The sequence below is a fragment of the Hippocampus comes genome, unplaced genomic scaffold (genome assembly GCF_001891065.2).
Source record: "Hippocampus comes isolate QL1 unplaced genomic scaffold, H_comes_QL1_v1.1 scaffold6, whole genome shotgun sequence".
In the NCBI taxonomy this organism is placed as follows: Eukaryota; Metazoa; Chordata; class Actinopteri; order Syngnathiformes; family Syngnathidae; genus Hippocampus; species Hippocampus comes.
In genome coordinates this window covers 835,991-848,435 of record NW_017805833.1, presented here as the reverse complement: position 1 = coordinate 848,435, position 12,445 = coordinate 835,991, and the positions used below count along the sequence as shown (strand labels likewise).

The 12,445-nt window shown below is 40.8% G+C and overlaps 2 protein-coding genes and 1 long non-coding RNA gene across 4 annotated transcripts in view; 2 read left to right on the top strand and 1 right to left on the bottom strand.

Annotated features, from left to right (window-relative positions):
• The first annotated feature begins 1,175 nt into the window (after positions 1-1,175).
• On the top strand, positions 1,176-5,217 carry ap2s1 (adaptor related protein complex 2 subunit sigma 1). Its single transcript, XM_019887611.1, has 5 exons — positions 1,176-1,314; positions 1,674-1,823; positions 2,542-2,655; positions 3,371-3,430; positions 4,241-5,217. Exons 1-5 carry the CDS (start codon positions 1,312-1,314, stop codon positions 4,340-4,342), a joined length of 429 nt encoding a protein of 142 aa, XP_019743170.1. The 5' UTR covers positions 1,176-1,311; the 3' UTR covers positions 4,343-5,217.
• Positions 5,218-6,694: 1,477 nt separating this feature from the next.
• Positions 6,695-12,445, top strand: part of LOC109526356 (uncharacterized) — a 17,567-nt gene continuing 11,816 nt past the window's right edge. Inside the window, exon 1 of the long non-coding RNA XR_002170316.1 lies at positions 6,695-6,781. This is a non-coding gene — a long non-coding RNA (uncharacterized LOC109526356). The remainder of the gene's footprint in view (positions 6,782-12,445) is intronic.
• rab4b (RAB4B, member RAS oncogene family) overlaps positions 7,584-12,445 on the bottom strand; it is a 7,602-nt gene continuing 2,740 nt past the window's right edge. Inside the window, exons 2-8 of one of the 2 annotated variants that reach the window (XM_019887610.1) lie at positions 11,422-11,502; positions 11,165-11,279; positions 11,019-11,081; positions 10,215-10,369; positions 10,053-10,148; positions 9,161-9,321; positions 7,584-9,069 (exon numbers count right to left, since the gene is read on the bottom strand). In XM_019887610.1, coding sequence (XP_019743169.1) covers positions 9,206-9,321; positions 10,053-10,148; positions 10,215-10,369; positions 11,019-11,081; positions 11,165-11,279; positions 11,422-11,502 — 626 coding nt within the window. In that variant the 3' untranslated portion in view covers positions 7,584-9,069; positions 9,161-9,205. Of the gene's footprint in view, positions 9,322-10,052; positions 10,149-10,214; positions 10,370-11,018; positions 11,082-11,164; positions 11,280-11,421; positions 11,503-12,445 lie in introns of both variants that reach the window. The other variant, XM_019887609.1, reaches the window with a different exon arrangement.

Below are 12,445 nucleotides of genomic sequence, written 5' to 3'. Positions count from 1 at the left end.
AGTAGTGACTTTACCACATCCAGTTATGGCTCATTCCTGGCTATTTGTGGCTTTTCCATCCCAATGAAGACTTTTAATATTTTATCTACAATTAATACATTAATAATTATGATACCATTTGATCATAGATTGTGGTCTTCCTTCAATCATTAACACAAAATAAGGCCTATAAAAAGGAAAAAAGTGAGTGAGCATAAACTGTTTGTCTGCCTTTTTTTGTGTGTGTAAGTTTTCGGATCTTCCCCTTTTTTGCCATACTTCAGTTTGAAATGTGATTTGAATTTTTTTTTCATGTATTGTTCATGTATTTTTTTATTTCCATGTATTGTTCATCCATGTCTGTGTTTATTTTCTTTGTTACATTGTAATAAACACTTGATAAACTGTGTTGTTGTTTTTACTCTATAAATACACCTGGATTGGACTGGTACTGTACGTTCTACTCTTAAATTTCTACCAGGCTAAATTATGATGAAAGTAAACTAAAATTATTTTTTTCTAAAAATCACAAACCTATTTGTTATTCATAATGAGTTTTTTTTCTTTTTATAACAGATAAGTTGCTAAACTTAATTTACTCATAGCCGTGGCTAATTTGAATGAAATGAAGTGGAGTGTGGAGCAATCCAACCTGGCTGTTCGTTCCTCGGTTACGTTTTGTTATTTTATCGTTTTTTGGGGTGCTTGACCCCTATCAATTCATGTTCCTGAAGTTTTAGCATGTCATCTGTCTGATAAAATATTAAAAATCTTCAGATATACTATTTTCCCAATGAATGTATTCCTCCGAAAAACCAAGGAAACACACACCCTTTACACTGTAAAGTTTACAGCTTTACTAGTTATAAGTCTGCTTGCAAAATTGGTGCGAAGCAGTTTACATAGTGCTCTGTCGAGCTAATCAGCTCATCTAGATATTACTCATCCTTATTGAGTATTTTTTTTAATGTTTTTTTTTTTTTTTTTGTAAAATCATTACATTTGTGGATGAATGCACCACGCACCGTTTAAATAAGATATTTTAAAAAAATCTGACTGGTTTTGAATCATGTGATCTCGGCACAAGTCATTACGAAAGGATGCTGGTTCTTGGAGTTTTAAATCACTCGCAATAGTGCCAAACGCGTTTATGAAAACTACTCCCCCCAGCATGCAACGCGACATTACTATTTCCCCTACTTCTGGTTAGCTTGGAAGAGATAGCGGTCGAGCGGTCTGAAGAATTACTTATGAATTGGAATAAACGCGCGACATAGTATTCCACGAACGTACCTTGTTGGAGTTTAGTAGGTCCTAAATTAGGAAACGAACATGGTAAATACGTCGCTGATTAATTTAAAAAAATGTTTATAGTTTTGTTGCCGATCACCGCTAGCGTGCTTAACATTTAGCAACACAAGTCACTTGGCTGTAGCGTTAAAGGCACATAATATACTATTCAAGCAAGGCAATGTAACTATTATCTTAGAAGCAATGTGATATCAACTTGTGAAAATAAGTGCCCCGGTTCGTTTCGTCATCGCTTCCACTTAGCTATTGCAAACAGAAAATGTACCTTAAAATGAAATCGGTCTTCTGTGCTCCACTTAAAGTCAAAGCAACGATGTTTGATTGAATTACACTGTGATATACTGCTGTATATTCCCCGTCTGATATAATTTTGTCCATTTTAGATCCGCTTCATTCTGATCCAGAACCGAGCCGGCAAGACACGACTCGCAAAATGGTACATGCAGTTTGACGACGACGAGAAGCAGAAGTTGATCGAGGAGGTGCACGCAGTGGTAACTGTCAGAGATGCCAAGCACACCAACTTTGTGGAGGTGAGTTCATTCCTGATCAGGACTGGAATCATAATGCAAGCAGTGATTGAAAGTCTCAATCCCTTGACCCAGTGACAACATTTTGAAAACAACAAATACACACGTTCTTCCGTGTGACAATCTTAGAGGAATGGGTCGCCTTCTTATTTTTGCCCACCAGTTATCTTCCTTTCCTTATTTTATTACGTTTTGGAGTCAGTGACACATAGCTACTCTCATTTTTAAAATACAACTCTTTAGTTGGACATTTTCTGGACCTCTTATTGAGCAGCTAGCTTCTATCACTACCAATAGTGATCGCAACGTATCTATGCGTCGTCTTGAGAAGTTTACCAACCTGACTGTTGGACCTGTGCTGGAATCTTATGTCAGATGGCTGTTAGGTGTCAAAGCGGTCGGCCATCAGCTAGTGGCCAACGCGAGCTACTCCTCTGCAAACTGCCAATCACGAACTCACCCACATAAACGTTTCGGAAGAATGTATAAAAAAATAATAATCATAAATTGCTGAGCAAAACAGACGCAGTGGCACCCGTTTTTTTCTTCATTCAACGAAACTCACAAAGATGTGGAGAAACTAATTATTGTCATATGGACGAGCCTGAGACTAAATGGTATTTGTAGACCTTTTGTTATTTACTGTATTCTTGTCAACTTGCAGTTCCTTAAACGCACTTTAAGGCCAAATAATTAAGGCTAACAAGTATTGTTTCCACAGTTCCGAAACTTCAAAATCATCTACCGACGCTATGCTGGACTCTACTTCTGCATTTGTGTTGACGTGACTGATAATAACCTGGCATATCTTGAGGGAATCCACAACTTTGTAGAGGTAAGAAACATATGCACTCAGCCTGATGTTAGCTACACTAGAGCTGCTCAGTAAGTCAACTATGATGATTTAGTTCTTATGCTCTGATTGTGTTCTGGAATGTTTGTTAATGATTATCCTTACTGTTCTCTTGCTTCCTGCACCTCATCACATTTTTGTGGGGAGTACATTGTTGATAGGCACTTACGAAATTCCTAAATATAGTTAGGTATTATTGTTCTAGTAAAGAGGTCACTAAAGTGAATCAATGTTGGCTATAAAGATCAAATTCACAGAATACAAAAGGAGCAAGTGAACATTTAAAGCAAAGAGCTTATGTTTCCATTTAAAATGCCTTAAGGCGGAAGATAAACAATGCAATCCTGTGTGTCTTTGCGATGCTACATTAGCATTGTGGAGTCCAGCCGTCTCCTCTCCCGCTATCCATCACTCAGATGACATGTGATAAATGTCATCATTCATTCTCTTGAGTTATCCTGTGCTGATTTTTTTTATTTTTAACATACTGTCGTCTTTGATCCAAGTGATAAACATCTAATGACTTGTTTGTTGGTGATTGGGTGAAACATTGTAATTTAGACAGTTCTGGGAGTCACGGGGCATAACATTCGGGATCCGTGTGACTTTGAATATTTGGTCACTACACTATGGAAGGATATTTCATAATCATTTGAGCGTGAACTCATAAGACTTGAATGTATGTCTCTCCCCCAAGGTGCTCAATGAGTACTTTCACAACGTGTGCGAACTGGACCTCGTCTTCAACTTCTACAAGGTAAGCGCCTTGACAGAATGGCGAACCAAACACAAAGACAATGAGCATGTTTCCTCCTCTTTCTAATTAACACCTACGCGGTAGTTGTTACTTGCAAGGTCAAGGCGAGAATGCTTAGCAACAAATAACTCCCCAGCCGCTCTTGCCGGTCTTTCTAATTACTTAAGGCTTAAAATTATCTTACGGCCACAGATTAAACATAACACTTGCTGCTTTTTTTTTACCCAAGTCCAGAAGTGTCCAGAAGACAATTAGTTTTTTTTTCTTTTGTTCATACACCACCACAAGAAAATGATGTCTGGCCATGGGCTCCAGACTTCAGGCAGTTATTGAGGATTTTCATTCAGATTTGTTTATCTCAGTTGTTAAAATACTTTTTTGAGACCACTGCATATTGACTTCCACTATCTCCAGATAGCGGGTTTTAATTCTATAGTTTTGTGAAACTTCTTTTGTTCAAGATGAATGTCTACACTTGGAGCTCAAGTTTTATTTCAACTTGACTGTGCTGCCGCACAGCGAAGAAATCATAAAGGCTGTCACTATCCAAATACTTGAGGCCTTAGTCTGTGTTTGGTCATTTGATGCTTATTTTAAAATATGAGGACTTGACAAGTTGTCATTTGGTGAGGCAACATTCCAGGAACTTCGTCTTTATATGAGTAAGGAAGGAGATAATGTCATGTCTACTTTAACTCCGTGGTTTGTGGTCATCATTGAGTATTTTTATCCTGCAGTTCCCCTCGCTGCTGATCAACTGTATGTCGGAACGCCGTCTGCCTTACTTAACCAAGCCGTGTCTCCCTCCAGGTGTACACGGTGGTGGACGAGATGTTCCTCGCCGGTGAGATCAGGGAGACCAGTCAGACTAAGGTCCTCAAGCAGCTTCTCATGCTCCAGTCACTGGAATAGACAACAAACATGTTCCTGGCTTCCCTCCTGTTGATGAAGGGGAGTTCCTAGACCTTGAAATTGTTACGTGATATTTTGGCTGTGTCGCACTGCTCAATATGAAAGTTAAATTTGGGAAGTCAAGTGAGTTGTCACTTGGCAACAGTGTGTTCACGTCCAGCCCCTCCAATTAACCCTCATCTCAGAGCACTACTGTCATGAACAAGCACCATCATAATCAGTGCATCCGGCACTTAGGTGATTTTTAAAACCTGCCACTGATGTCAAAAACTCATCATGGGCATTTTACATGTGGCTCACCATTAAGTTTAATTCGGAGGCCCTTCAGAGCGGCTCGAATAAGTGTACTCCGGGCAAGTGTGCGATGACAACCTGTTGTATCACAAGATGGCCACCTCATTGCAATGGCATTTCAAATGTACTCTTAATACTCTTCATGACGCGGTGCTTGTTTGTCACACATTTTATAAAGCAGTACTGTGACGTGTGCGTAGTATGGTTCGTGCATATTGTATACTTGTATCTTAAAATAATTATATTGACTATAAAATGAAAAAAAAAAATCATTCCAGAGCACACTACATGTGCGCCTCAAATAGCATGTCGTCGTTTCATAAATGTGAGTCACATATTGGCTTCATGAAACCAACAACAAAAGCTAATTTGCTTGTGAAACCACCTCCCATAGCCCTAACATTGACCATATTCCATGGTGGTTTCCTGTTTTGTATTTTTTTTTTCCAATCGTTTTAGTGTGTACTGCTTCCCTTTAGTTTCCACCCAAGTGTGTTGATGGAAGTCTTGATTTGCAGTATTGTCTCCCAGTTCAAATACATGTACCATTCTGTGTAAATAAAATGATGTATGAGAACATTTTTGGACTCCAATTATCTATCTTTGTTTCCTGTGACGTAACATTTTTAAAAATCTATAAACTGTTGACAACATAAATTTCAAAGCATCAGAAAATCGACCCCCCCCCACACAAAAACTGGTTTTCATTTGATCTATTACCCTCAAAGTTGTACTGCATTACCACAGAACAATGTTCCTTTACCATGCATTGTAATTTATAGCGATGACGTTTCAGAAAAAAATGCAACTGTTGCTGAAACTATCCTTGATTCATAAATATTACTAAATATATTATTATATAATGAAAACCTGACATGCTCGAGAAAAACGAGGCCAGATTCGGAATCGGCACAAAAAATTGCTGAAGGTTTGCTTAAATCTTAAATTCAATATCGAGAAAAACGAGGCCAGATTCGGAATCGGCACAAAAAATTGCTGAAGGTTTGCTTAAATCTTAAATTCAAATATTGAGTAAACTTTTGTGGACCAGGGTAATATACTTGACATCAACTGATAGCGTTGATGCAAAATGTCCAGGCCCAAATAAAGTGTGGAAATGGTAGATTTGTCGACAGTGCTGACCAAAGGATTATTAATTGCTTCATCTAGTAAGAAACCTGGTGACCTAACACCACCTAGTGGCAGACTATCAGTATCACAATTTCCTCGTGCAATTGAATTATGAGATCACCCCGACAGCATGGCCAAGATCAATAAATCAGTCGATACATCCACTCAGGTTACATAAAACCGCTCAGGTTATAACTGAACCAAACCTGGGGAATAAATCAACACGATTGGGGCACCGTGGCGGCCATTTACTGTTCATCACGTGAGCCTAGTGATATCATGACCTCGCTCCGTTGCTTCGTAAAGACAAAGTGCTCCACAGTGGAAGGTGATGTGAAGCCATTGTTACATTTCAGGACGTTCCGAAGCCAACTGAGATTTATTTGAGGGATTTTAAGAAGGAAACTCAGAATGTGGTAGGAGACATCGAATGACAAAGGTGCTGGCTTTTCACTGGAAAAAGACAAGCATATTTACTGGGGATTGCATAATCCTTACAATCAACGAGCGACACTCGCCCTCTAAAGACAACTCTTATGTACAACGAACATGTACAGTCCTATTTAAAACAATGTAGCATTTGTTACCAAGCAGCAACTGAGTGCATCAACGTAGACTGGATGACATCAGAAAATACCGGCTGCATGTTGAACACAAACTTCCTAGAAAAAAACAAATTATCACACGCAGTTGCTCCTTTGTAAGAAATGCCGACATCTCCAGTTAAAATATTTATTACAGTTTCAAGTCAAATGAAAATGTACAATTCCATAGTTACAGCATATAAACAAGAAAAGTAAAAGTGCACTTGCAGAAGGAAAGAGAGTTGAGGCCACACTGAAAAGAAAAAAGAGTACTGACAAATCAAAACAGTGGGAGGAAAGAGTAGAACTTTATGAGGAATTCAAAATAAGAAAAAAAACTATGTTGGGGGGGAGTCATTTTATGAGAATTAAGTGCATTGGACCCTCGCACACTCATGGTTCAGCACCCGCAGATTCCCATATTTGCATTGTTTTTGTTTACTGTTGTTTGTTTGTTTGTTTGTTTGTTTGTTTTTTTGCTTTGACTTGCCAGGAAAAAATCTGAGCGCCGTACAGTGGCAGCGTACGCAACTCAACATAAAACAAGAATTATACATTGCGATTTAAAACAACCACACAACCTTTGCGTTGCCTAATCGTATTGATGTTCTTTTGGTGGTTATTGCCACCTTCTAACCAGCGCCAATAATGCATCATAAGTATTTGCCAACCCGCCAAAAGAAAGTTTGAACACGAAATGGAGGAAGAACAAAAACAAGAAGTCATGGCAACAAATGTGTGACGTATCATGATTTCAGCATACCGCTCCCTTACGCCGCAACGAGGATTTGCAGCAGCAAACGGCGCAACAACTGACCAGAATTCTACCTTTGGCCACATTTGCGATACAACATTCTTGTTTAACTAAGCCACTTTAAGAAGAAAACAAAAAGGTTCGTGTAGTTCGAAGCAGAAATATTATCCAACTGGAACTCATTTTCCGCCATCAACAACACAGGGCGCTTTCCGAAATTTACACTGAGGCCCTAACACCACTCGGAGTATGTGTGTATTCGGAGAGGCAAAGTGCGCTCCTCTCCCAAGTAATCAGCAGTCTCTGCTAAACCTGTTTCCATCTGCATTGCCCAACGCACTGGGCTCCGGCACTCCTTTTTTGGGGGCACTCTGAATAACCCAACAGAACAATGTGCACAACGCTATTAGTTTCCGAACACTCCCATGATTAGGGAAGAGGGATTTTCAGGGAGAGTCCGAGCTCTACTGTTCTTTGTCTCGTTTTGTGTAGAATAAATTTTCCTCAAAAAATTAAATTCCTGAGCAACTTATGTTTAACGGGGGGTCATTTTTTTTTTTTTGGTTGCACCTGATGTTTTGAAGCAACTTATCGTCGGAAACATAATAATTCTTTATATTCTACTTAATGATGTTATTACTTTATTTATTTTACAAATGACAATATTGATAGAATGCTATTGTCCTCATTAAAAACTAAATGAGATGCATCTTTGAGGAGGTTGGAAAGCAGCACTGTCATACCATCCATCCACTTTCTGTTGCTGGAGCAATTCGCAGCTGAATTCTCAGTCACATTTTTTTTCGCACAACATTATCACTGCAATCTCACAATTTGTTTTTCTTGTCAGTGTGACCCTAATACTCCTTCATACGGAAGAAAACTATTAGAGAAAAAAATGAAGACAATTTCTTGATATACTGTACATTTAAAGATGTATATATAGGTATATTATCTCCCATTTGCATGATTCACGTTGTCTTTGCTCCAAGTGTGCTTACCTGCTCACTTGAGATGATAAAGTGTGTATGTGTGAGAACACACACATACAAGAGGAGATGACATTAAAAACGTGTCTTGTTCGTTTTGGGTCACTCTAACCTTGAGTGGCGGCTTTTTGTTTTCTCATCCTCACGGTTTCCGCAGCCCCACAAAGTTCGCTGGCTGCAGTGCGGAGAAGCAAATTACCCGTTGCTCTCTCAATAACATGTGGGAGAGCGCCAAGCTGCTCATGTGCTTGGCGAGGGAAAGTGAAAAACTACTCTGGAGGTTCAAAACACGCTTGCTCACGTATGACCGCTTTGAGGGAACTGTGGCTTCCTGTGACGTCTGTAGACGGCATGTGTGACTTGGGAGGTCGGCTAGTACAACTTCAACTTGGGCCAGCTGGAGCATGAGCTCTGCCTTTGTGCTTTTTCAGCAAAGAACGGGCAACATATAGATTCCAAACAACACTAAACTAATATGGACGGAAACGAGGACAATACTCCCATGTAATAAAAGTGCAATTTGATGCCAAAACTTTTAAGCTTTTAAATTGTGGGTAAGCTTCGCGATGGCGTCATAAATCTCTCCTATTTAAATACAGTAGTTGCATTTACAAAACCAGTCAACGAATGTTCAAGTGCTGAAGAGAGTACACCCAGCAATTCGTCGATCAACGATAATTTATAAACCAAAGATGTGCAAATTTTGGTTTTGTGTGTGTGTGTGTGTGTGTGTGTGTGTGTGTGTGTGTGTGTGTGTGTGTGTGAAACACAATGAGAAAAAAAAATAAAAATACAATAGTCCGTACAAACAACCCTTGACTTGTCCATATCTGGTAAGGACTGAAGACCATCAGAGCATGTCTTCACGCATAAATAGGCCTTACCAGAGGCCAAGGCTCAGGAGTTGCAGTGGTCGCCGCGAGCACTTATCCAGGTGCGATGAGGTGTGTGTGAGACACCCCAATGTGCCTGGAGCTGACACACACACACACACACACACAGACGAGAAGGAGACTTAAAAACATATCCACTGGCTCCAACACAAGCGTTTGAAGGTGTCACGGACCTGTACGGGACGTTCTGTGCACTGGATGAGGAGGAGTGCAGAGACCTAGCAACTACACTGCTGCTTGTTCTGTGAGGTGCTGCCTCGCGGCTGTCGCAGCTGCCTCAGCGAAGCGTCTCCGTACTGGATGCCCGAGCCCATCCTCTCTGGATCCAGCTCGCCTGGGGAGCGAAATGCAAACAGTGACCAGCACTGACAGATAAACAAAAGGGGAAGGCTGGGGGGGTTATTATTTTCTTCTCCCCCCTGAGTTTGTAAACGTACTCACTTGTAAAGAAATTAGATAACGTATAAGGTGGTGATGAATGAAGGCACCACCTGCCACCAACCCTATTCTTGAACACTCTTTGCTTTTTGTCATGTAAAAAAAATACCTTGTAAGTATGTGAAATTCAAGCCTCTTGCATTTTCATTCTTAAGCATTACCCTTACCTCTATCATGTTTATTTAATGCTGTTATTCTCACAACTTTTGGCACTTACTGGACTAATCTGGGATATCTGTGACTGTGAAGCCAGTCTCCAAGAGCAAACGCACATCTCAGTGATCAACCCGTAGAGGTCTGTTTGCAGTTCCTTACAAACGTACTTTGAGCGCCTCGATCCGTCGCAGTACTTAAGCAAATTAGTGTCCTCTTCCGTCATGTCGAGGAATATCAGTGCGCCTCTCACATGTGCCATTAAAAGGGAATGAGAGGAGCCGCTTTGATTGGCGGCGAAACAAGTCACTGCAACAGCTCGCACGGGTCTTCCAAAATTACCAAAATTTAATCCAGCCTGCCCCGGCAAAGATTTACACCGCACCTTGCACCAGATGTCCACTGGGCACAAAAATTGGGCCCTGAGCGAGCAAACTAAGATTCAGCAGAGAATGGAATACAACTGATGAGTACCTGAGTCAATCTTGTTGAGGATGGTGCGAGCGCACTTGAGGAAGCCCTCTTCCACGTTCTCTCCTGTCAGAGCACTGGTCTCCAAAAACATCAGCTCTGTGCAAACCGAGCAGGAAGCAAGATGAAGGAGATGACAAAACAAAACAAGAGTGTTTGAATTACCGTTCTCCTGAGCGAAGCGCGACGCCTCCAGGAAGGTGACCTCTCGCTCGGCCTCAAGGTCTTTCTTGTTGCCGCACAGGATGATGACAATGTTGGGGCTTGCTAGTGTGCGTGCATCTGTCAGCCAGTTGGTCAGAGCGTTGTATGTCTCTCGGCTGGAGGACAGGACACAGTGACAAATGGATAACAGAAATAGCTGTCACTGACACCACGCCCCACTGGAGATAAGGATTGTAGTTGTTGTTTTTAATCAAACATACTTTAGAATTATGTCCAAATGTTGACAATATTACATTTTCCTACATGTGTTTGGGATCGGCTGTTATGGTCTGACTCATTTATTTATTTTTTAATCACAAACCCTGGCAGCATTAAAGAATATGTTGACTTTTTGTATACACCCAGCCAATCATCAATCATTATTTGTACATTCGTTTCTGATTGCAGACAAACATACATAAGACAAGTCAATATTTATCATCAGGAATCCATTTGTTATCAACATCCCTGAGTGCTGTACAATTATGATCACTTGACTAATAGGAAGATGGCTGCCAAGATAACCAGAGTGAGTGTTTGAGGCTATTTTTAACAGCTGTATTCAATGCCGCGCCCTTACTCAAATTTGTACTCAAGTCGGAATGCACGTAGTCTGTCACGGACCTACCCTCATAATTTAAGTAAATATTTGTATGAAAAACACTTCTAGACCATTGATGGAAACCTAATGAAAAACAGAAACTACAAAAGTAATTTGCTGTGCCTTCTTGGGCCCTGTGACCCTCAAAAGCAAAAATATTTTACCTGGTAATATCATAGACAAGAAGTGCTCCGGCTGCTCCTCGATAATAACTGCGTGTCACAGAACTGTGAAAGCCAGATAGCAACATTCAATTCTCAAATGTTCAATTGCATAAACATGTTTCAAAAATGAATCTGTGACAAGTTACCGGAAGCGCTCCTGGCCGGCTGTGTCCCATATCTGCAGTTTGACCGTCTTCCCAGCAACATTGACCACTCTGGAACCAAACTCTACACCGATGGTGTGGTTGGAGTCCTGTTTGACTGCAATTGCACAAGTATTCATTTACCACAATGCTTGAAATGTTGGCTGTTTCAGATCTTTTTTTTTTTTTTTTGGTCTGAAGTCACTGAATAACCTTTAATAACACAATGTGCAATTGTGCATTTAAAAAAAACAAATTACATTTGTTCTCAATGAACTGATGGAGGAGACAGGATTTCCCCGTCCCGGCGCTGCCAATCACCAAGAACTTAAAGAGGAAGTCTGAAAGCAGAGAAGAGCGGAGATCAATGCTAAACAAATGTCAGGAGACAACGCGAACCGGCTGCATTTGGCACTTGCAGCCTCAGGGACAAGCCTTTTAATCTCATCAAGCTCCTACTCTCACAGCTCCTGGCAGGCCCTAATTTAACCTCATCACCACTGAGCGCACACAAAACACGGTCTGTGTGCACTCGCCGCGTGGCTAAGTGAAGCAGCAGAACTTTACATATTTGGCATGAGAGCTGTTAAACATGGCTTTGGGTGACTGCGCCATAGCCATTACCAGCTGTTTGTACAGATGTTGTTGTTGCGGAGGAGGACAAGCCGGATGGCTCTGACGACACAAGGCTTGCCCAGGATGCATGCTGATGACATTCAAGAAGCTCTTGTGTGCTGTGACTCTTGAACAGACTGAAATATTCAATTATTTATTTATTTATTTTAAACGACATGTTTAAAAGGAGAAAAAAAAAACATGGAAGTTTAACCATTACCATGCGAGATCTCAGCATGTCGTGTCGGAGTGCAAAGATTAATTGAATAACCCAGGGCTCCAGAGTTGTTTAGCCCCTAACCTGAAATTTTAGGAGTGCGAGTGAATCAGATACGGGCTCACACTCTACTTTCTACCTATTCTACTTTCTAGGGGTGTATGTGTACCTGGCTGGAAAAGAATAACCTGAAATGACTGTGAACTCCACATCTATTAATATTCAAGCCTTCCGTGGTGAAGCTTCTTGCTTGAGTCTGGAATTGAAAGCAGTGTCACGTGCTAACTGAATCCAGCCACCTATTTTCTATTGCAATTGTTTGAGAGGTGGGGTGCAATCTGAACTGGTTGCCGGACAACCACTGGGCACATTCACACACACACACACACACACACACACACACACACACACACACACACACACACACACACACACACACACACACACATCAC

What these genes read in the sequence shown, in the direction of transcription:
- ap2s1 (XM_019887611.1), top strand. An exon ending in AGCACACCAACTTTGTGGAG is followed by an intron (nt 1,824 to 2,541) that starts GTGAGTTCATTC and finishes TTGTTTCCACAG; the next exon opens with TTCCGAAACTTCAAAATCAT. An exon ending in TCGTCTTCAACTTCTACAAG is followed by an intron (nt 3,431 to 4,240) that starts GTAAGCGCCTTG and finishes GTCTCCCTCCAG; the next exon opens with GTGTACACGGTGGTGGACGA.